The sequence below is a fragment of the Uloborus diversus genome, chromosome 5 (assembly GCF_026930045.1).
Source record: "Uloborus diversus isolate 005 chromosome 5, Udiv.v.3.1, whole genome shotgun sequence".
In the NCBI taxonomy this organism is placed as follows: domain Eukaryota; kingdom Metazoa; phylum Arthropoda; class Arachnida; order Araneae; family Uloboridae; genus Uloborus; species Uloborus diversus.
In genome coordinates this window covers 182,912,349-182,937,668 of record NC_072735.1, presented here as the reverse complement: position 1 = coordinate 182,937,668, position 25,320 = coordinate 182,912,349, and the positions used below count along the sequence as shown (strand labels likewise).

At 36.0% G+C, this 25,320-nt stretch overlaps 1 protein-coding gene across 1 annotated transcript in view; it reads left to right on the top strand.

Annotated features, from left to right (window-relative positions):
• LOC129223327 (storkhead-box protein 1-like) overlaps positions 1-25,320 on the top strand; it is a 96,187-nt gene that overhangs the window by 62,725 nt on the left and 8,142 nt on the right. Inside the window, exons 2-5 of the mRNA XM_054857894.1 lie at positions 4,735-4,975; positions 8,657-8,855; positions 13,335-13,503; positions 15,687-15,850. Of these exons, the coding sequence (XP_054713869.1) occupies positions 4,735-4,975; positions 8,657-8,855; positions 13,335-13,503; positions 15,687-15,850 (773 nt within the window). The remainder of the gene's footprint in view (positions 1-4,734; positions 4,976-8,656; positions 8,856-13,334; positions 13,504-15,686; positions 15,851-25,320) is intronic.

The window sequence follows — 25,320 nt, the reverse complement described above, 5'->3', positions numbered from 1 at the left end:
CTTATAAAAAAATTTAAAAAAATAAAAATTAATTTGAATTTTGACATCTGGAATTCAAATTATGTTTTTCGCAATCACGAGTGTGAATGTAGGCGTGTGTGTTTGTGTCTGTGTGCAGGCATGAGTGTATGTGTGAGTGTAGGTATGTATTTACGCGCGTGTGTATGTAGGATACGGACGCAACCTGGAGACTGTTTTCGCTAGAGGAGCAGCACCAGGAGGGGCCAGTTGAAGGTGGTGCTGCAGAGGGAGGTGGGGCGGGGGAATAAAATCATAGGAATTCAAAACAGTTAAGTGAGAACAATAAACAATGTAACTGCTCAAAAAAAAAAAAAAAAAAAAAAGAATGTAATAGGCATTAAATTTTTTTTTTTTTTTTTTTAAATCAAAAGTTCTGTTTTACGTCTACACAAACAATTTGAGAATAAATAATTAATTTTTCAACGATCGTCTGCTCATGCCAGTGGTGTGTGTGTATAGGTGTGTGTGTGTGTAGGTGTATGTTCGCATGCGTGTGGGATGTGGACGCAACCTGGGGATGGTTTTCGCTATAGGAGCAGCATCGGAGGAGCGGGTCGACGGCGGTGCTGCAGAGGGAGGCGGCGGGAAAATAAAATCATAGGAACTCAAAACAGTCAAATGAGAACAATAAGCAATGTGGCTGCTCAAAAAAAAAAAAAAGAGAAGAGAGAGAGAATGAGAAGAAAATCGGTTGACTAAACAGAGAAGAAGACGGCACCGAAGGAATTCCTTGACAGTATTAGATACTTTAACGATAGGTACCAAAGGAATTCCTTTAACAATAGCATAAAGATAATCAGCTTTCTGCTGTTTATATAAAATTCGCGAAATTAGCAAGTTTCGCGAAAATAAGTGCTGTTACAGTACGATTCGAAATTTGACTTCAGAAATGTCTTGAGAAAGTTTTTATAATTCCTCAGAAAAAGAACTCTCTTAACCCGAGATTGCTCGCGCAGGGTATGACATACCCACCTCTTCGTATTCAATCAAATTTCTCCCCACCTTTTTTTTGGAAGTGGACGATTCCTTGAGTAGCTGACTCATAGGTCATAACCTTGAAGGGGTAGAAACGGTGGGGGCATTCTAAAATTAGTTTCCTTGGAATTGACTTCTACGGGTGTATCATAACCCTGCGCGAGTATTTCTGCTACAGTTTTGAACTAAAGCATACGCAATGCTTCCAAAATTAAAACTAGGATCTAGTGAAGACATTGCGCATCCCCTGCTAAAAAAGCAAAGTCAACGTACAAAAGCTGTACTGAAAGCCACAATATAAAGACAAAAACCAAATTTGTGTGTGAAAAATGTGACAAAAACTTTTGCATGGACCATATGGCATGCATTTGCAAAAAAAATGCCGAAATTGAATGCAAGTCTTTTAAGAAAGTATTTTACAATTATACTCTTTTCTCTTGTTTGCATTTTCAAACTTTTTGAAAAAAAAATTGAACTCGAAAATACTAAAAAACCTCCTCGGGTATGAGATACTCTGCGCGAGCAATCTCGGGTTAACACTAGAAAGACGGAGGGGCCTGTGTGGCCCCTCGCATAGTTCGTTGTTTAATAACTCGGATAATGTCTAACGGAACGTAATGTAACTTCCTGACTTTTCATTATATGTCACTATTTGAATGCTTGTTTAATCATTTTGTCATACGCCTCATAGTACTGTAAATATTGATCCTTATACCTAGAAAGACGGGAGGGGCCACAGTGGCCCCTAAGCTTTTTTACAATTAAAAAATTTTTTTGTTCCTTTCTCCTAATTGTTCTAGCATAAAAAAGGCCATTCTCTCTAGTTTAACCTGTAACTTTCGCTTTATACAGCCAGTTGGATATCCAAATGCTATAAACAGTACTGACTGCTTACCATCCTAACGGTGTCCATTGCTCTTAGAAAGGAAAACTAATTCAACCTTTTGACCAGCATAGAGAGAAAAACTAAAAATAATTAAGTACTAAGTTTTTATTTAGTCATGAAAGAAGGTGCATTGGGCATGTGGACACACTCAGGAAAAATTTTTAAAAGAATTCACCCCAAAAATGGGTAGGGGCCACACTGGCCCCTTCAGTCTTTCTAGGTATACAGAAAATGTCAAGTCGTTCTAGTGTTAATTAAATATCGCGAACTATACAGCTTTCTTTTCTCTCGAATGATGAAACAAAAAGACTTACACAAAGATGGCCTTTCACCCACCTTTGTTTAAGAAGAATACGGGCCGCAAAACTTCAAAGAAAGTTTAAATTGAGTGGTAATAACGCAAAGTAGGTTCATTTGAATGTGACCCTATTTTGTGTGTAGCGGTCTTTTTGTACCAATCCAACCGTTTTCGGACTCGAGCGAAATATACAAAACACTTTTTTTTTTCTCTTATGATCTAAAGAATTGTGGGTAAAATTTTGAGCAAAAATAACTGACATATTTCTCTTCACAGCGCTTTTGACAACTGTTTTGAAAGAAAATTTCTGTAAGTGGTGTGTTTTTGGGTGCAAAGAAAAAGGCCGCTGTTCTTATTCCTCGAAAATTCATTCATTTTATTCAATACATTCGTTTCATCAAAAAAAGGGGTTCAGTTTCACTCGAGCAACTTTTGAACAATCGCGTTGGAATAGTTATTTACGAAGTAATTTTTAAAACTTTCGGTTATTTAGAGTGCTCTGTTTTACAAATAAAAGATTTGTGGTAGAAATTGAATTAAAAATTTCCATAGCAAGATGAATTGTTTTAAGGATCCCGTAACTCCAAAAAGACAGCGAATCGTGATTAAAAAATTTAAAAAAATCCATTTGATTTGATGCAAATAATACGGAGATAGCGATCAAGTTAGTATAAATCTTTCTCCCAGCGTGACGCTGATTCGTACTATTATTTAAAATTAGATTCCAAAGAATCTAATCTTTATTCCTCAGAGGCAGATTGACGTATGTCCAAAAATTGCGATTTTCTGTTTGTTAGTGTATTGTATATAGAAGCCTATTTTGCATCAAGCCATGTGAATGTAATTGTAAAAAAAAATAATAATTTGAATTTTGACATCTTGAATTCAAATTGTTTTTCGCAATCACGAATGTGTGTATGTAGGCGTATGTTTGTGTGTGTGTGGGGGGGGGGTATGTATGTTGTGTGTAGGGGTATGTATGTGTGTGTAGGGGTATGTATGTGTGTGTAGGCATGTGTGTTTGTCTGTGTGCACGCATACATGTGTGAGTAGTTGTGTGTGTATGGGGGGGGGGGGTATGTGTATGTAGGCATCTGTGTTTGTGTCTGTGTGCAGGCATGAATGTGCGGGTAGTTGTTTGTATGTGTGTGCATGTATAGGTGTATGTGTGTATATGTGTGCGTGCGTGTGTAGTTGTGTATGTGTGCGCGTGTGTGTAGGACATGGATACAACCTGGAGAAGGCTTTCGCTATAGGAGCAGCATCGTGAGGAGCCGGTCGACGGTGATGGTGCGGAGGGTGGCGGTGGGAAAATAAAATCAAAGGACATCAAAACAGTCAAATGAGAACAATAAGCAATCGTGATTGCTCAAAAAAAAAAAAAAAAAAAACTATTGGGAAAATAAAGAAATTTGCCTTCATGTTAATATTATTATTTTTTTTGCTTATTCTATCAATTTCGGTGATTAAGAGTAGTAGTACTTTTAACTGAAGGAAACAAACCCATTATTTTTCCCTCTCTAGAGAGAGAATAACTATGCAAAATGACCTTAGGAGTGTAATGTAATAGAATGTAACTTGTTTACTAACTCGTCCTCGTATCATGCGTTTTATGTGAAAGAAACTGATTTTTCATTTTCATCAAGATGGGCAGATAGCGAGTCTCGTGATCTATTGAGACGTGGTTATTGGAATTCATAAAAACTTAATTAGAGAAAAAATCTCTTCTTGGAAATAAATATGATCGTTTGATTTTTTCTCATGTAAAAATACAGGGTTCATTTTTCACTTTTTTTAAGTGTGCAATGGGATAGGTTAATGGGGCTGCCAATAAATGATGGCACACTTTTTTTCAACGAGTTTGTCCCCTCCCCTCTTTGTTATAAAGTGTCACACTTCACCTTACCCCTCCCCTCGTTACGTGTCACGTTTCCATATAGCACATTGTTATAAAAAATGTTTGTCACACTTGTTGGCACCCTCTCTCTCTCGTTAAAAACTTACAATTTCACGAACCCCCCTCCCTACTCAGAGCGTCACATCATTTTTGTGCACGACCCCAATATTCTTTGCTTTATTTTAAAACTTCTAAAAAAAAATCTTTTATGCAGTCGGATACCTCTTTTCAATGACTGAGTGGTGTAGTGGTTACGCTGGTCTTTTAAGCACAGAGGCGCAGGTTCGAACCTGGTTCCAGTAGGTGGATTTTCAAGATGAAGAAAATCGACAGTGTCCATGTCGTGTGGCATGTGAAAGATTCCTCAAATACTCGTTTGGCTTGGAGTGTTCTTGGCAAAGTTAAAATCCCAGTTCAGTTTCGCATTGAATAGACCCTAAGTGCTGCCATCTGGTGGGAAAACTGGGCGTTAAAATTCTCTTGGTAATGGTTACTTGTGCGACATGAATGGATGCTATTTCAGCGGATCGCACTAGGTCTGCAAAGGTAGTGTCTACAACGCAACCCTATTAGAAAATTTAGAAAAAAAAAAAAAAGAATATCTTCTTAAAGACGATTAACTAAGACAGTTGACTTATTTCTGCCATTCCTCCACAGGGGACGTGGGCTTTCTAGAGATGGTTCCCGCCCTCCAGACTCAGTTCGCGCCTCTGTCCGAGGCGCTCTGCAAGGTGGTTGCCGACCTGAACGACGACCGGGTTTCCGCCACCACGACTACGCTCAAGGTGAGACTGGAGGAGAACTTCCCAGAGATGCAGGTGCCCAGCGAAGAGATCCTGTACAAGACGCTCGGGGGACTCATCAAGGAGAGGAAACTCTACCACACCGGGGGAGGTTAGTACAGACCTTTTATGTAACATACCGACAGTCCAGTTATGATATCCAGAGACTGCAGTTTCGGCCTTCTTATGGACTCATTACCCTGGCATAGTCAATAACCGTGCTGGAGGCAATTGTCATCTTATTAGCCTCGTTCAAATGGAACTTTTGTACCTCGCAAATCCCCGCTTCACAATCGAAAAAAAAAAAAAACGGTTGGAGAATCAACGTTTATATCGGAAAAGAGGTTGTACCCGCAAGGGCGCCCATATAGGAAGGCAAGGGGGGCTCGAGTCCCCCCCCCCCCCCTAGAAATTAGAACTTCCTTGTTTTTAGTACTTTTTACTTGGCAAAAATGAAAAACATTTCTTCTCCAGCCATTAATTAATAAGTTATTAAAAATGTCAAATTTTAATGACTCTAATCTGCCCTGAAATCTGCTTCCATGGGGAAAATATCCTGCTAAACCATGGTTATAAAAAACCCTTACAATTTTGCACATGGGCGCCCATGTGTACCCGAAATGGTGGTTTTAATCAACTTCTGGTTGTGAAACTACAGCTTTTTAAATTTTATTTTGTGCTTTTTAACTTTGCGTCGCTTACATTAAAATAAGAACATTGTCATTAAAGTATGAATTCTAAAAAAAAAATGAACTGACGTTCGAAAAATTTATTAAATATAATCATATTATGAGTTCTTTGGATTTGACGCGAGCCCGATTGATACGATAATTTTAAACAGAGATTTTAAGTGCAAATGATATAGGGTAAGGTCACCTTTAACAACAGGCAAAGGTCTAGTAACAGATAGTCATAAGTTTGGATTTAAGTAATAAGCCTTTTACGCGGGTAAAACTGATGTTGATGTGGCTCATGAATACGGTGCAACCATCTAGTGTTATCAGAGTGAATTTTATGAGCCAGTTGGTATTTACAAGGCAGTGGGGGAAGGTTATGAACAGCCACTACGAGGTCAGCTGGTGTTTCATGTTCTTTTAAATTTAATGAGGCTTTAGTTCTAAAAATAAAGAACTTTTGCACATTTTGAAGAGAAATGGGGAATTTTGTCCATTTTTTATCCTTTCCTCATTCTATCTGTTCCTTGGTACTGTCTGACCACGGATTGCATGGAAAGACAAACATCCGTTTTACAGCCGGAAATGGACGAGTCTATTATTTTTCAGCGATGCCAGCTTTTGCAGAAGCAGAGTCTCATTCAAATGAGCGGAATACCCCGGCATCAAATTTTTACTTTCCCCCCTCATTCAGATAAATTCGTCTTATCTGGACGTTTGAAAATTCCATGCAATCCGTGATTAGACAGTATCATCAGAATTCTCAGTGTCTGTTACTGGGGGTCGGACCTTTTTTCGAAATCGAGGAAACAAAAATACAATTGCCTAATTCATAGGATCCAGAAGCAGCCAAACGTTAGATGAGATGTTGTGACATAAAGAAAAATAGTTTAAAAGGCTCAGAAAATTGAGTTAACCTGAGAGCGATGTCTTGTCTGTAACTGATGCCGTTACCCTAATATCGTAGTTCGATTCTCAAACGGTGGTCCGGCGGACCGGTAACGGTCCGCAGAAGTATTTCTCCGTTTCTCATAATATTTTGTTCTTCCAGGTTAAAAACAATCTTTGCTCAAAATAAATAAATAAATGAACAAATTAAAATTAAATAAAAAGAATAAACATAATAACCTATACGAAACTTTTATGCGTGAATTTTGTGATTAACCTTCGTAATTTTCCATGATTTTTCTCAAGTGATTATTTACATAAGTATGACTACTACAATAATTACTTGTATTTACATTTAAATATATTTGTGGCAGTTTTTCAGTTCCAAGTAAAGTGTTATTTATTTATTGTTTTTTTTATTTTTTAATATTACTTTGTAATAAAGAAAAACATACCTCACCGGTCCGCAGAATTATTTCACAAGTTTTTAACAGTCCCTGAGTCTATTTTTTTAAGAAAAAGATAAAAATTTCACTGGTTCGAGAAATTTTTTCAAAAGCTTTTGCCGGTCCCCGGATTAAAATTTGTTGAGAAGCGCAGCAACGCCGAAAACAAGTTGCTTTCTCTGCCTTGACACTGCGCTGGTACAGAAACAACTTCTACAGAGAGGTTAGGAGACGAAATCGGCCGTCAAGTTTTGCAGACAGAACTTAATGATTATTAGGGGGAAAAAAAGAATTCTAGAGTGTTTTGGATACTTAATTTTCTCTACAAACTTCTAGGTTGATTGTCTTCAAGTAAAAATAAAGATACGTATGAAATTGAAAGAGCAAATGAAATTAAACTGCACTTTGCTGTTTCATTCTGACCAGTTTCAGTCTGTGTCTCTTTTAGTATTGGATTAGTATTGTGCTTATTGTGAAATAGTATTCGCAATTTCGTGTAAATATCCGTTCATTTTAAAACGTTTTGCATAGTTGAAAGTATTTTGATCAATCCAACTCTTAATTGTTGTCAGTACAAAAGACAGACCTGATGGAAAAAAAACGCAAAATGCGAGGAAAACGTAGATTCCGGGGACGTGAAATCGAGGTTTCACTGAATGAATGAGGCAGTTTAAAATAGCGAAATTGTTGATCAAAGTTACCATAGGAAATCTCTCTACGAACTTATGAAACTACGCAAGAGGTTTTCAAACTGATTAATAACGTATATCTGTTTACAGTTCGTTAACTGCGAGTTTGTTTCAATAATACTGTCCGCCTCTGAGAAGTTGAGTTATGGCCTTTAGCCAGTCCATTCCTTTCAAGAGAAAGCAATCAGTAAGAAGAGGAATTGTTAGGCGCAGAGTTGAGCTACCATTTTGAACTTCAGCCGTTTTTCCTCACCCCTATTCAACAAATGGAATCGTTGAATTGGCGGGCCAGCGAAGCTCAACTTGCCGGAGGCGGACATTACTTTTTTTTGGTTACAGTGTAGAATTGGGGTACATGATGCTTGGCGATTTGAAAACTTTGGATTAAACAAAAACACATCGTTTACGTTGCTGCCATGTTTGTTCCTCATTTCACATTCTAACAGAGCTTTTATTGTCTTTATTATGTTTTAGGTATATTTAGCGGACAATTTTACATTTGATGAAACTTTTAATGTTTAACGTAGTTGGCGAATTGTTTAACACCTTAATGGTACTTTTATATCTTTCAATATCTTGTTTTATTGTTTTGGTGGATTATTTAGCATTTAAAAAGCTAAATTTAATTAATTTGGCGGATTGTTTTTCAGCTCATTTTATTTTTAATCTTGTTCAAGGACAATCTAAAAGTCCATCAAAAGACACGCGACATCGCCAAAAAAGTAGTTTCCAAAGAACTACTTACTTGGCGATTATTTGAGTAGCTTCCAAATAAGGATGTAACTTTGACTAAACATATTGGCAAATACAGTTGAGTTCCGAAAACTCGGCAACCCAGGGGAGTCCCGTTAACTCGAGCACAATCTAAAAAGGCGAGAAACGTGTTGCTCACTCATTTCCAACAACCCGACATTTCCAAACTCGGCCATCTCTCGGTCCACACTGGACTGAGTTTTCAGGATTCTATTGTACTACGGTTGCCATACTTATGTAGAATGATGCCAACTTGGAAACCTTTAGTTTCCAACATCGATAAATCCATTACATCGCCAAAGTTAGCTCTTTGTTTCATCTGCAGGATACTTCGTGGTGAGCCCGAGCACCTACCGCCAACGTGCAGTGTCTCCCCTCTGCGAGCGCCAAATGCTGATGACCAACGAGGAGGCTATCGTCCGGTTGCACGCCAACCGAAAGGAATGCTCTCTGGCAGTACAGGTGGACGAGGCGGACATCGCTGCGGCATGGAGGTGCTCTACATCCTCCTTCATGTATGCCTCCAAGACAGACCCACTTCAACAGGTTAGCATCTGCCCTTATGTACAAGTTTGGTAAGACGTCATTTGGAGTATGCTGTTTAGTTTTGGGCTCCTTGCCTTAAGAAAGATATTAATGTATTGGAAAGGGTTCAAAGGCGGGCTACAAGGCTAATAAATGGACTTTCTCATTTAGACTATGATTCCAGGCTTAGAAGGCTAAAAATGTACAGTCTTGAGCAGAGAAGAGACCGAGGGGACATGATTCAGCTGTTTAAATTTATTAAAACGAAAGATGTTACGGGGCTAAAGTTTAGCACTGAAAACAGGACAAGGGGTCATTGTTTTAAGCTATTTAAATCTCAGGCTAACATGGATATTAGGAAAAATTATTATTTTAGCAGGGTAGTGGAACCTTGGAACAGCTTACCGGAAGAGGTGGTAATGAGCACGGGAGTAGATAGTTTTAAGAGGGCCATTGATCTTCACTGGGGATTGTAAATGGACTAGGACCAGTCTAGCTGGGCCCAGAGCTTGTTGCTGGTCGTCACTTTTGTATATGTAATTTGTATTTGTATCTTTCTTCTTGGGTAATACCTACTCCACGCGCAACGCATCCAAGGGTATATTCAGAAATTCTTCAAGAAGGGGACGATTGTTTTTACTTCTTGCTACGTATCTGATGTACACCTGCTTGAGGGGGGGGGGGCAGAGTATCACATCTTTTTATTTAAAACTAAAATATAGAGCCAAGGAGGCTCCCGTAGCTATTTCTTTCCTTTTCCGTTGATAGAGGTATTCTAAAATTGCATTTTAGAAATTCAATTTCGTAGTATTTCCGTAGGAATGTTTCGAAACCCTCACCCCTTAACATAATCTAAAATCGTTCATAATTACGCTTTTTAGAACTTCAGTTTCCAAAAATTACCGGATAAGAGTATGAACTTCCTCCTAACACCTACTTGAGATGCCTACAATAGTGTCTGTCTTTAAAAACTTAAACTTTGAAAAATGCTCGAGGGAAGGCTTCCAAACTCTTTCTCCGAACATCACCAAAGATCGTCTGACTTTGCCTTTTGGTAACTTCAATTCCAAAAAGCTTCCTAGAGGGAAATTCGAACCCAATTCCTTTCCTTAATGTCATATCGAAGATGACTTCTTTCGTTTTAGAACCTCAGTTCGAAAAAAAAAAAAAAACCCAGGTCAGGGTCCTTCAAGGGAAGGGCTGTCGCCCCTCCCTTCTATCCGTCCTTGCGCAAGATTGGCTACACGACGCGTAACAATAAATTGGATTTTCTTTAATTGTCTCTTTTAAAAAGTTTAAGTAAGTTTATCTGACATTTTTTCTTATTAATGCAGACATCTGGTATTAGAAATAACACAGGGTTTTGTTTTCCCAGCATGAAACAAGAAACAGGCTTTAATTTTTGTTTAAATCAGATAAGGGGTGCTCTGCAGTGAAACTACAGTTGACGGGGCAGTGAGAAGCAAAGGGATGTACAGACCCCGAAGTGGCTTTTTTTTGGGGGGGGGGGAGGAAGTAGGAAATAAGGATTTAAAAATTCAAAAAGTAGGAAAAAGAATCACTTAAAAAGTAGGAAAAAATAGGAAGAGATAGGACTTAACACACGTGAAGAAGAAACAAATTTAACGTTAATTTTATTTTTAATGTAAAATAAACTAACAGTATTTTTGATTTAAAACTGTCCCAAAAATAAACAAACAGTACTTTTGAAGTATTAAAGGGAATTAATGAAAGACCGAGTTGCAAAAACAAAACGAAAGAAACAAGCTGACGATCATCAGTATGAAAAACAAACTGGTGGAAACAAAGATATTAATTGCAAAAATCTTTATCTTGACTAAATTTGAAGCTGAAAGTCTGGATCTCTGTCTGTCTGGATCTCTCTCTGTCAGGATCTCTGTGACGCACATAGCGCCTAGACCGTTCGGTCGATTTTCATGAAATTTGGTACAAAATTAGTTCTTAGTATGGGGTGTGCACCTCGAAGCAATTTTTCGAAAATTCGATGTTGTTCTTTTTATATTCCAATTTTAAGAAAATTTTACTGAGCAAATTATCACAACATGGACGAATAAATTACGGAATTATCATAACGTGGAACCGTAACATAGGCAAGCAAATGAATACAACAAATTGGCGAGAAATTCATCATCCATTATTTGTTAATATACAGGCGAACCAAAACCAAATGACCTTTTAATTTTCTACAACGGCAAAGCTGTGCGGGTACCCAACGCCGCGGCTTTCCTTCTAGAAATTACTGTGGTCAGTCAATAAAAAGCTTAGGAACCATGGGCGCCCATGTGTGGAAGGGGAGTGGGGACTCGAGCCCCCCCCCCCCCCCCGCTTTGAAATTAAAACTTCTTTGCTTTCAGTACTTTTTTCTTTGCAAAAATGTAAAATCATTTCTGCTTCAGCAATTAATGAATAAGTCATTGAAAATGTCAAATTTTAATAAATCTAATCTGTACTGAAATTGGTTTCTATGGGGAAAATATCCTGCTGAACCATGGGGAAAATATCTGAGCCCCCCCTTAAAATTTTGCATATGGGCGCCCTTTTTAGGATCCGCTTGTTTCTTTTGCTTTTCAAAATTGAAACATGCGGAATCTTATCGGTGCGACACTGTAAAAATAAGAATCAATGCACAATTAGAAGTGCTATACTAAAGAAGGAAAAAGTAGGGGAAAAAGTAGGAAAATAAGGAGAGAGCTCTAAAAAGTAGGAAAAATAAGAACTCTTCGGGGTCTGTATGTAAGTGCCAAAAATAAAAAAAATGGAGATAACCAGTAGGTGAACTCTCCTCTGTTTTATGGCAAGAGATAGAACTAGTATCCCTGGTCCTTACTGCCATACTGTTTGATTTAGAAAAACTTTTAAATTTCTTTACTCAAAACTTGAAAATGTCGACTTTGCTTCTCACTGCCTCAGTTGTGGTATGTTGCACCAAAACATGACGCTAATTTGCTGGCTACAGACGATAAAGTATAATTTTCCAACATTTTGGTGCTACATGCAAGAAAGTACCATAACTTGTGTTTTGTTACATGTTGCACTAAAATATGGCAACAATGCTGCCCATCTTTAGGAGAAAGCAAATATAAAAAAATTATTATATTAATTTGAATTTTTAGCATCTTGAATTCAAATTATGTTTTTCGCAATCACGAGCGTGTGTGTGTATGAATACACGTGTGTTTGTGTAGGCACATGTGTGTGGGTGGGCGTGTGTGTATGTATGCATGTGTGTGCATGTTATGTATGCAGTGCTGTGTGTGTACGCGCGTGAGTGTAGGTGTGTGAGTTTGTATGCGCGTGTGTGTAGGACATGGATGCAACATGGACACGATTTCCGCTATAGGAGCAGCATCGTGAAGAGCCGGTCGACGGTGGTGCTGGCAGAGGGTGCTGGCGGGAAAATAAAATGATAGCACATCAAAACAGTCAAGTGAGAGCAATAAGCAATCGTGATTGCTCAACAAAGTTCGGTGCAACATACCATATTTTTTTTACAGATTGGAGCTAATGTCTGTGGGGGCTAGTGGAATAAGTTTTGGGAGTTTTATGAACAGAAAATAATTTATTTTACCAGAAATTTTAAGAGGTGAAGGGGGTTGCATTCCTCCCATACGCACTAAAATTGGAAATAAATAAATAAATAAAATAAATAAATAAAAATAAAATAGTAAGAAAAAACATTAAAATAATCGATTTTTTTTTGTACATTTTCTGAGCAAAAAAAACCACTAGAGTTTGTTCAAAGCATATTCTCGAATCAGTGAGAATTTACATTTCCTTGTAGACTCTTTCGTTAACATTTCTCTTACTATTCAAATATTGGAGGAAAAGTTGTTCTAATCAAGAAATGAGACATGAAAGTCCGGTGTCTGTTCAAGAGGTAGGCATTACAAAGACAATTTCATTCAAATACAATTATTTCTTCAAAATTTATTCGACTATTCTTTCAAAATTAATTCGGCAAAACCATATCTTCAAAAGGGGGAGGGGGGACAAAAAAAAGAGAGGAGAATATTTAATGCTATTGAGGAGAGGCGGGGGATCCACTGTTTACATACATAGTGATTAAAACTTTCTGATATTTATTTATAAATAGTATAATCCAGTCATGATCATAAATGTAATCTAGTCATTATGATAAGAGTCCAAATAAAAGGTGGTCCAAGTACAACGGTTGACCGTTATCAATCAAGTCTAAAAGTCCATCAAATAATGTAGAATTCTAGAATCTAGCCATTAAAATAAGTCCTCAAAATTTAGCGAAAGATTACCTATTTTTGACGGAAATCATTGGTTTTGTGAATAATGGCTAGAACTTCACCCACACAAAATCTAAAATTACTGAAAAAAATTAAAAATCATAAAAATTGGTCTATAAGTGAAAAATTGTAAAACTTACGGCAGGTATGAAGTATTATCAACAGTAAAATCTCAAATTCAGGGTTATAAGTGTTTAAAGAATAACTTGTAATTTTGATATAGACCCCTGGATCTCCTGATATCCAACTGCTGGAGCGAAGTCACTCTCTCAAGGTCACAAAGAAAGGTCGTCCCAAGACTACCGACGAAAGGGGAGGATCTCTTAAAGAGAAGAGTTCGAGTCCACGAAAATTCCGCTACCAGCCTAACGATTTCGAGGATGTTCACAAAAGTAAGACCACTTTTAAATATCCTTTTGCAGAGTACAGGTAATGTTGCAATCACGAAAAACTTTTCCCCCAAATTTTGATTTTACTCAACTCCAACTGAATGTCGACTACTTTTTTTTTTTGCCCGTCCGCATATGAATTATGGGTAATTCTTCGGTAGCAGATGCTTCAAATGATGCACAAAACACCCTACAAAGCATAGGTGCCCATTTGGGTAGTTTTTAGAGGGGGAGGGGGGAATTAGGAATTTCAAGAGATGTTTAAACAAAAACTTTCTAGCTCCTTTTTATCAACTTCCCTCTAACCTGATTCCAAAGAGGATTTTTCAAGCTCGCTGGATTCTTTATAACGAGTATTTTTAGGGAATATTATCCTTATTCTAATAAGTATTTTAAATCAGTTGTCTTTGTTATAATGTTGGACAGATTTTACAATAAATAGAGACAATTAGAGACACTCCAAGGTAAATAAGGGGTTTTTATTTTTGTAAGAAGATATGTAGTAACCTGTTACCTAAAATACATTGTTACTATTCTAAACACAAATTCAGAATAAAAGTGTTAAAACTTTGAAGTGAAGAAAATTTTAATAACAGTCATTTATTAATGTCTTATTGCTGAAATGTTTTAATATTATGCTAAAATTTTATTTCTAAAATTAGGAATAGTAATATGTAGAGGGAAGTTCGAGCTTCATTCCCCCCCCCCCCGCCTCCCTTTTATGGGCGCTCATGCTACAAAGCCTCCACATTTGATGCAGTGAGAAGCAAAGGGATGTAAGTTGCAAAATTAAAAAAGTTGGAGATAACCAGTACACATGGTAGGTGAACCCACTCCTCTGTCTTGGGGCAAGAGGTAGTACTAGTAGCCCTGGTAGCTGCTGCTACACAGCATGATTTAGAAAAACTTTTCAATGAAAGCCTACCTCAGATGTTATCTTTAAACGCATTTTACTCAAAACTTGAAAATGTCCACTTACATCCCTTTGTTTCTCACTGCCTCATATGTTAGATTCTCTTCCTTCATTGCATGAACAGTATGAAGAACATGGAGTCTACTTCTACATAATGCAACTAAATTTTGAAGATTTAAAGTAAAAATATTTAAATAAATTTCTTTTGTTCTGTAACGAACATATCTCATAAGATTACTGTTACTGAGCTTAAATAAATAAATATAGTTTCTGTAGTCTTCAAAAGTTAATTGTGTCGTACAGAAGTAGAGTCCCTGTTCTTGGCAAAGTTGATGCAGTGAAACGAGAAGCTAAAATATTTGGAATATTGGTAGGGTGCTTTGTGCAACATTGGTGAATCTATTAAAATGGAAATGCAAGCGTGTTTTAAAAAAATACAATTTCAGACATAGTACAGAATAGTTTTTGATACAGTTGTCCCCATATAAGAGGAAGCAGTTCCTGCTACAATTTTCATGCTCCCTCTGAAATGGCAATCCTAACTATTATTATAAGTGCAAAAGTCAGTATGTTTGTTTCATTCATGCTTTAACTACTTAACTGGTCATCATGAAAATTTCCATACATGTTGTCAGGGATGCAAAAAAGGTCACAAGGATAGGATAATCTTCATCCAAAAAAAAAAGTACCTCGAGTGATATTAATATTTTCTCCCACATTGTTTTGTTTAAGGCTCTTAGTACATTAAGAGAGCGTCCAATTGTTTCAATTTGGTATCGTTGGAAAAGCCGTAAAAAAAAAACCTTTTTAGAGGATTTTCATTATGCTGTAACACTCGAAGCTAAATAGGCTTCAAAAAAGTTGTAAGCATTTTTGAGTAGGAAAAAATTAATTTTCTAAAGATTGCATGTGGATTCAGTAAGTTACCACCCATAGTTGTTACCTTGCCTTCAATATTCGAGTTGAACCGAACCATTGCTTCGGTCACTCTTCTGGTCAGTGCTAATTCTGTATTAGCTACCAGTTTGTTTCGCACTCTTGGCTTCCCTAAGAGGTTTTCCACCTCCAGCTCAGTCACTCCTATGCTGGGCTGATCAGTGCTAGAATAAGCACAAAACTGCAGTCCTCGGCTGGAATTTATTGAGTTGGCAGTGTATTGCATGTGGAGTTAATTATAATCTCTTGACAACCCAAAATGCTACAAAATACCAACCAAATACGAAGTAGTTATTTGTTTGAAATATAAGTTAAAAAGTTAGTTCTTTCATTTCAGATGAGAAGCAGTCCATGCTGACCAAAATCTTCAAGCGCATGCAAGCATTGACGGATAAGCCGAGCAAGCATGTTGTCTTCTCCACTCAGTTCCCGCCCTTGGAATGGATGGAAGCAGATAAAATATTGTACCACTCGGTTGCAACACAGACGATGATCCAAAAGGTAAAACGCTATCTATGTTTATGTTGGAAACAAAAAAAAACGTGACATTTTGTAACTTATTGGCAAGAATATATTGTTATGAATCTACCTTTACTGCAGGTATCGATGAAAAATACGACTCGGAACTTTAAAAATCGCAGCAAATTTACTAACATTATTTACAAATAGGCTGTACAATTGCTAAGATATACAATACATATTAAGCAAACAGGATAAACCACTCTAGGGTGCAGCACAGGAATATTGGCACTTGGCTTCAGATCAAAATCATCAATCGGTCACACAATCGGTGAAACAAGTGAAGCGGTATAGTTTGTTTACAGTAAGGAATAAATTTCAATTGAAAACTGGCATCTAACTCCCAAATAATGTGAACAAAAACTGGAAGTTTTAATTTACTTAATGAGTTTACTGCCCTCCCCATTGCATACGATTTTGATGCATTTGGCTCTTCTCTCTAGTGCCAACGTTTCCACACTTTAAACACATATTTACTTCAAAATACCATAAAGCACTAAGACAAAATCACGGCTCAAACAATACGTAGGTAACTGAGCTAGCAGCTCATACTCATACTGTTGGAAAAATACACATGAATATTACAGTCAAGTCTAAGGTTTGAAATGTCATTAAACTTGACAAAATATCGAACCCCGGCAAGGAAAGTGGCAACACATAGGATAATGGCACCAGTAACAGACATGCTTAAGACAGTGCTCTCCCGTCAACTCCATTTTCTGAGCCTTTTAATATATATAGACTTTTAAAACTATTTTTCTCTCATGCAACTATATCGTATCTTTTGGCTGCTTCTGGATCCTTTGACTTAGTTAATTCTAATTTTATTTGCTCAATTTCGAAAAAACGTCCATCCCCAGTAACAGACACCCGGAATTCTGATGATACCAAGAAACAGATAGAATGAGGAAAGGATGAGAAATGGACAAAATTCCCCCTTTCTCTTCAAAATGCGCAAAATTTCTTTATTTTTAGATCTAAAACGTTATTAAACTCAAATGAAGATGAAACGCCGGCAGACCTCGTGGTATCTGTTCACAACCTTCCACCACTGCCTTGTAAATACCAACTGGCTCATAAAATTCATTCTAATAACACTAGACGGTTGCGCCTTATTCATGGATCACAGCAACATCAGTTTTACCCACCTAAAATTCTTACTATTTTAATCCAAACTTACGACTGTCTGTTACTGGACCTTTGTCTGTTACTGGTGCTGTTGCCCGAACTTGGGTAAATCATACTAAGGCCCCCTATATATACGAGCCGGAGCATCAGCTGATGATCGGCCATTTTGGATCGGAGTGCGTGTTCGAGTGGTTGTATTGTCTGGCGAGTAATCGCGTTTGGTGATTCTTCACTGCGAGCGATTATTAAAGCTTGACCGCGAAGAGAAGGCGGCTGACCTTGATGCAAACACATCATTTTTATCATTTGTAATAGGTTGATTGTTATTATTTTGTGATAGATAGGATCAGTGAGAGCGACTCTCACTTTTAGGTGCTTTCTAATTGATTCTACATATTACAAATGATACAAAATGAGGTTTCACTTCAAGGTCATCCGCCTTCTCTTCGTGGTCAAGCTATAGCGGCATGTGAATTGTTTATTAAATAAAGTATTATTTTCGGCAAATTTGGCGAAATCCGAAGTTTTGCTGTGGTAACCCTAGCGGTGCAACAATGAAAAATCCGATCCAAAATGGCTCAACTTAAGCTGATGCGTCGGCCCGTCTATATAGCGGCTCTAAATCATACTAGCTACTGATTTAAAATCCACGTTTAATGCTCTATCTTGCCAAAAAACTTCCACAAAGCTAACTTATATAATTGGTACGTGGCGGCGAAAAAATGATATAATCAATAGTGAGATCTTTAAAATTTCATAATACAGAAGAAAATTTTTCGATCTGTAAATTCGCATTATTGATTTACGCAACAAAAACTAACCATTAAATAATACATTAATAATATTTTTGTGCATATTGCAATATTTGAGTTTGAGACTAATTCGCTTAAAACTACTACAGCCTAAAACCTTGATTTTCTACAATGCTGTTTTTTTTTGGGTTGCGTTACTTTCCTGGCCTGCGCCCATATGGGAGCCTGGGTGCAATATGGGGATTTGTTGACTTATAGGAAGCATAAACCTCATATAGTAGCTTCGATATGACGAAACTGCTATATGAGGTTTTTCGCTTTCAGCTTTGTTATGGTTATTCTTGGTTGAAGATCAATAATAAGCGTGAAAAATTTGTTCGGTATGTGCTTTCATTGCTTATCACTGAAACAGTGATGTTGTCTAATTTAGAGGATGGAGAGATGATAGAAATGCCTTTCATACTTTTTTACTTTAAGAGACATTGTCCGTAAGGATCAGGCAGGTTGTGATTGTTGACATTTTTAATTTTCTTTATTTTTGCAAATGTTGTTTCGCATCATGAATGTAATGTAAATCCAAAATATGAGCTTTGTTCGACTTACCGTTTTTGGGAAATTAAATTTTTAAATTTAGGGGGCGTGGCACATTTTTGCATGTTTTTCAAATTTGCAGATTTTAAAGTTCTTGCTGCTTTAAGCGCCTCTATAATGACATGGATTTTTAAATTCTATGTTACTATATGATCTTCTTAGATACTATTACAGCTGTCAAATCGGTGTCACTACGAGGGCGACGGCCACAAACTTCGTTTAAAAATGACTGAAAATGAATTTTTTTACTACATTCAATGCCAATTTTCTCAAAGCGCCTTTATGATGACACCAACGTTTTTACATAAATTCCTAGCTACACTTGCATACATCAAAAATATGTAATAAAATTGGTGCCACTATAAGGGCGCCAGAAGATATTGGAATTTTTATTTCATAAATTTCAATAACACAAATGTTTAAAATCCAACTGCCACTCTCGCCCTCATAGCAGAAATCTGACACTAATTAAGTTTGATAACCAACATGTTCGTCTAACATTTGCACTAAAAAAATATCGGCGTCACTCCTATTACTTTCGGAAATGTAATCATTCAAAGTTAGTATGTTATGGCGTTATTTAAAAAAAAGACTTTTCAAATTCGAATGGCTTTTTGCACCGTTTGTTTTAAACTTTATTATAAAATTACAGAAGTGACACCTAAAATAATGTTTCTAATGCTTTTTATAAAAAAAGCTTTATAAAAAGCATTAGAAACACAGTAAATCGATATAGGTACAGATGGACGTATTGTGTAATGTGCATTTTTACTTAAAATAGTCATACTAATGTTCATATTTTTTCAATACAACTATTTTTTTATCTGTTATTTATATTAAATATCCAACTATTTATTTTTACCTAAACATAATGTATTACATAATTATGAACATACAGTATTACATAGCGAGTATTCAGAATCTAAAACATAATTTGTGGATGACGTAGACTAAAACAAAGAAAACATAAAAAATCACATCACCCAGTTTCAGAAAGACGGTCATCTCTTATTGATATCTGATAATTTTGTAGCACTAAAGCTTGGGAAAACATGGTATCCTGGAGAAGTAGCAGAAGTTGACCATTTGCAAATCTGAATACAACTAGCCTCCTCATAGCAGTGATCTGAAACTAATTAAGCTTGATAACCAACATGTTTGTCTAACATTTGCACTAATAAAATTAGTGTCACTCCTACTACTTTTGGAAATATAATCATTCGAAGTTAGTATGTTGTGGTGTATTTTTTTCAATTATTATTATTGTTTTTTTAAAAATTTATTTTATTTGTTTATTTATGTATTTTGTTAATTTAATCTTATCACACCCAGATAGTGTTTATGACCATATTTATTTTTAATTTATTACAAAGAAGTGTAACGTTTAACATAAACAGCTTTGGGCAGTAAGAGCATCTTTTTGAATAGAAAATACTCGTTTTGATATAGGTACATATGGATCTATTGTGCATAATATGTTTAGATTATCATACCAGTACTCGCCTATTTTCCGGTCAAATAAATTTATTTATTCCAATCCTTCTTGCCATGCATTTGACCTTTACGTGCAAATGGTCAACTTCTACTATTTCTCCGGGATACCATGTTTTCCCATGCTTTTGTGCTACAAAATTATCAGATTTCAACAAAAATTGACCGTCTTTCTGAAACTGGTTGATTTGATGTTTTCTGTTTTCTTTGTTTTAATCTACGTCATCTTCAAATTATGTTTCAGATTCTGAATGCTCGCTATATAATACATTATATTCATAACTATTTAAGACATTGTTATAAATAGTTGCATTTTTAATATAAATAACAGATAAAAAATTAGTATGGTTGAAAAAATATGAATATTAGTACGCCTATTTTAGCCTATAATGCACATTACACAATACATCCATCTGTACCTATATCGATTTACTGTGTTTCTAATGCTTTTTATAAAGCTTTGTTTATAAAAAGCATCAGAAGCATTATTTTAGGTGTCACTACTGTAATTTTATAATAAAGTTTAAAACAAACGGTGCAAAAAGCCATTCGAATTTGAAAAGTCTTTTTTTTTAAATAACGCCATAACATACTAACTTTGAATGATTACATTTCCGAAAGTAATAGGAGTGACGCCGATTTTTTTAGTGCAAATGTTAGACAAACATGTTGGTTATCTAACTTAATTAGTTTCAGATTTCTGCTATGAGAGCGAGAGTGGCAGTTAGATTTTAAAAGTTTGCGTTTTTGTGAAATTTATCAAATAAAAGTTCCAATATCGTCTGGTGCCCTTATAGTGACACCAATTTTGTTACATACTTTTGATGTATGCAAGTGTGGCTAGGAATTTAGGTAAAAACGTTGGTGTCATCATGAAGGCACTTTGAGAAAATTGGCATTAAATGTAGTAAAAAAATTCATTTTCGGTCATTTTTAAACGGAGTTTGTGGCCGTCGCCCTCGTACTGACACCGATTTGACAGCTGTAATAGTATCTAAGAAGACCATATAATAGTATAGAAACTAAAAATCCATGTCATTATAGGGGCGCTTAAAGCAACAAGAACTTTAAAATATGCAAATTTGAAAAACATGCAAAAATGTGCCACGCCTCCTAAATTTAGAAATTTAATTTCCCAAAAACGGTAAGCCAGACAAAGCTCATATTTTGGATTTACATCACATTCATGATAAGGAACACCATACGTGAAAATAAGAAAAATTAAAAATGTCAACAATCGCAAATACCGTAAACTACACGATTCTTACAGTCAGTTGCTCTTAAATACATGTTCTGGCTGTGATTGGTGGCCGTAATCCCCAAACTTTTGGGTTCTACTACACATGATTGTAGAATGTACAACACAATTTCTTGGTAAATGCTACCCATGCATTAATCATATTTTTGAAAAGTACAGAACTTTTTGACGGCCGAGTAAAAATAACAAATATTTTCTTGTGGGTTTACAGGCTGCATTCTATCCAGGATATTTTTGGTTGTACGTTATCATGTCTCTGGTTTCTTATGAGGAGGAATAAGTTCAAAGGAGAAGTGTGGTCTGAATGTTCTAAGTTGATCTTAATCCTGATTGCAACAAGGCCCAAAGCTCAAATTTGATGGTTCTGCTTCTGTAGGTGCATTCAAAAGCACTGGTAACCATAAAGGTGCATGGCCAAAATGACCCTTTTTAAAATGCTTGAATTCTGACATAATTCTTGCTCATTCTTAAGTAAAATGATCCCTGAATCCCATCGTTTTCCCCTATCATGCTCTTTTTTCAAAATGGGGCCCCCGATTTTTATTTTCAGTTTGAGTTTCATTACAATTATCTTTCTTTGGAGCATTAGGAGGGCATTATTAGACATAAAACTCTTCTAAGAGGCTAAATAGGTGCAAAGTTCAAAAACATGAGCATTTAGAGCAAGGCAGGAGACTCATAGGGGTATGCCCTCCTAAAATACTTTTAAATTAATCAAAACCCATCTTTTTTTCATTTAGGGTTTTTTTTTTTACAATTTTCCCATTCATTTTTTGGCATGAAATCAGAGTGTAGGACTCAATCCTATGAGCCCTATGTCATAAAAAATGTTCATGTTGTTAAAAAAAAGATTTAAAAAAATATATTGAAAGTATTTCATTTTGCATAGTCCGATTCAGATCACAGTAAAGAACCTTCTTGTATTATTCAACTTACACTTACAGATATAATTAAGATTAAAATGCTTATGACATAGCGTTATTGAATATTTATATTTCTTTGGATGCACTGCCCTCATTGTTTATCACAATATCAAAAAATGATAAACAATTGAGTCAGTGTCTCCCCCAAAAATTAAACATATTGTCGCCTCATAGTAACAGTAAGATATCTCAGTGTTATTTCTGGGATTAGATGTCTTAGTGTTGCTCTGAGGCGACGATATACATTAATGGTGCTTTCTAAGCATACCTAAGTTCATTTTTAATCATATTTATATGTGGGAATGTAAGTTAAATAAAAGAGGAAGGTTCTTTACTGAAGATCTGCAATACTTCCAATATAATTTTTAATGTTTTTTTACAACACAAACATTTTTTATGACATGGGGCTCATAGGATTGAGTCTTATATTCCGGTTTCATGCCAAAAAATAAGTGGGAAAATTGTAAAACAAACCCTAAGCATAAAAAGATAGGCTTCAATGAATTTTAAATATTTTAGGGGGCATACCCCTACGAGTCTCCCAATGTGCTCCAAATGTTCATGATTTTCAACTTTACACCTCTCTAGCCCCTCAGAAGAGTGACAATGGCTATAAAACTGTCAAAAAATGAAAAAAATTGGTTGTGCCCTATTTCCAAAAAGTGGGGCGTGATGGGGGGAAAACAGTGGTCATGTTTGGATTCAGGGGGTCATTTTACACGAGAATCAGCAAGAATTGTCAGAAGCATTTTGAAGGGGTTTTTTTGCCGAATTACAACAATTTAATAATTTAAAGTAACTTTCTTTTTTTTTTAGTTACGGAAGATTAAGAATTTATTAGCTTCTCTCTGAGGGACAGATCAATTAATGAAATGCTGTAGGGTGCCCAGTAGCAATTGAATGCTTAGCAACAAGTGTCTTCTGAGAATAGTAGGCAGCAGTGTTTCCCCAATGCTATTTTTATTCCTCTGTAAATACTTTTTTTTTTCATGTAGTTTGACTACGGAGGATGAATTGGAAGCAGAACAATTTTATATTATGTAGGATCATCAAAATAGCGCCAGCAGTAAAAACTATCTTTTGAGTATAATAACGAATAAATACCTTTGTGCTGAAAGTTAATTCAATGTATTGAAGCACAAAACATACAAATTATTGCAGACATGTGTTTCGGTGTTACAAGGAACACCTTTTACAATGCAAAGAAGTGTGAGCTTCTGGATGAAAGTCATCCGGGAAAAGCAAACATGCCGAAACTTTTTCCTGATGGAATTATATAATAAATTTATCATTTTATCTTTTTTTGCTCTGTTTAATTTCTGATTTTTGGCATTTATACCATCTCCCGTTCCAGCGTGTTTGCTTTTCTCGGATGACTTTTCATCCAGAAGCCCACACTTCTTTGCACTGAAAAAGGTGTTCCTTGCAACACCGAAACATGTGTCTGCATGTTTCACATGTTTTGTGCTTCAATACGTTGGATAATTATTTTATCTTCTGTGTGTTCTTTACTGGCACAATCTAGCGGATCCTACCTATTATAGAATGAAATGATCTGTTTCTTCTTTCCATACAACCACTCTGTGGTCAAGTCTTAGTATGAATGTAAACTTGGCCTCGGTGATGAAGTATTTTATGCAGAGTTACAGAGGACAAAGAATCCTCTGCCCAGCTATGATCTGTGGCTGCAGGGATGTATAAGATTCTTTGTTATTGTGTTCAAGTTTACATTGGTACTAGAGAGAAAAGCATTTGGGGGCATTCCAAGGTATTTTTGACATTTATGTAGAGTCCGTAAAGTGACCTTTTTTGCCATAACTTTTTAATTTACTGTTTGATTAGCATATTTTGTTTCGATCTTTTCCTACCAACACACCAGCTCAAATTAAAATAATTTGCAAATCAAACGGTAAATTGAAAAGTTATGGCAAAAAAAGGTCACGTTACGGACTCTACATAATGTCCAAAATACTGTGGAATGCCCCATTTATAGAGAGAAGAAACAATAGCATGGGGCAACATTGCTGTCTACTATTCTCAGAAGTCAGTTTGAAACTGTGCATTCTCTTACTACAGGATTCCAGCTCCCTTCTGGAAGATATTCAAGTTCTCCATTTGCTAATTCTTTGCTCATCTCCAAGGAGAAGCTATAAAATTCCCAAGTGCACAAATAACATTAACATAAAAAGGAAACATTAAAAGTTTTTGAAAAAAAAAAGTGTCTTTGTGCTTCAGAGTGCACATATCAGAAACAGTACCATCAAATTCTGGTCAATCCATACAGATTCGATGGATGTTTGCACTCAACTATTTTTAATGTTTTTGAAACTCACATCCCTGAAAGTTATGTATGAATGATGTTTAAGAGCCAGTTTTTATAACAGTCAGGCTGGTTAGATACATGCTATTTTTGATTTCGCTAAAAAATTTACAGTGGTTTCTTTGAATGATTTTAGACGGCACATTTTTTTCTTTTCTTCCAAAAAAATGTTTTGTGACCCACAAAAATTCCGAAAGTTGGTCCCTACTTAGGGTTTTTCTCGAATCGACTTTTTTAATATTCAATTATCTCTGCGCATTGAGCATCAGCAAATGTAATCTTTGTGGTTACAACATGATATTTAGTGCCTCAAATGAAATGTATCGTAAATTTTATGGCTGACCTTCAGTGGACCCTGGCAGGGGTGTCTCTAAACTGTGCCGAAGAAAGTGAAAATGTGTCATGTTTGAGCCATCCTGGGTCCATGCACTGAGGTTCAACCATAGTTTTTGCGAGCAATTTGTGTAGTGATATATATATAAATTATTAAATAGGCTCATTAAATGCGTGGTTAATGCTCACTGCTGGCAAAAAATGGCAGTTTTTGTATCGAAAAATGCGAAAAAAGTGCAGTTTTCATGGGCCTTTATCTCAGTGCACCGAGGGTCAGTGTAGAACTGGATACCTGCATTTCAAACTAGACTATGTGTATTTTCACAATCAAGTGACAGAACTATGGGCAAATTCTTTTCAAGAACACAATACGTATTTCAAAACAGTAAAATGAACTATTCAGTTTTCAATTTAGTCAACATATATGGGTTTAAAATTTCCTCCAGGGACTTCCAGATACTGTTAAAAAAACTAGTATCACCAAAAACTTACCATAAAAGAGTTATAAAAACTTGCAAATAGACTGATTATGCTAATTCACATACTTTATAATATGATAACTATAAGCAAAATGAAAGAAAAACATCAAAATATGAGAAAAAAATTACTTTTTAGGGGTCTGTATCTCCATGCACTCTGAGGGTTAGTATAGAACT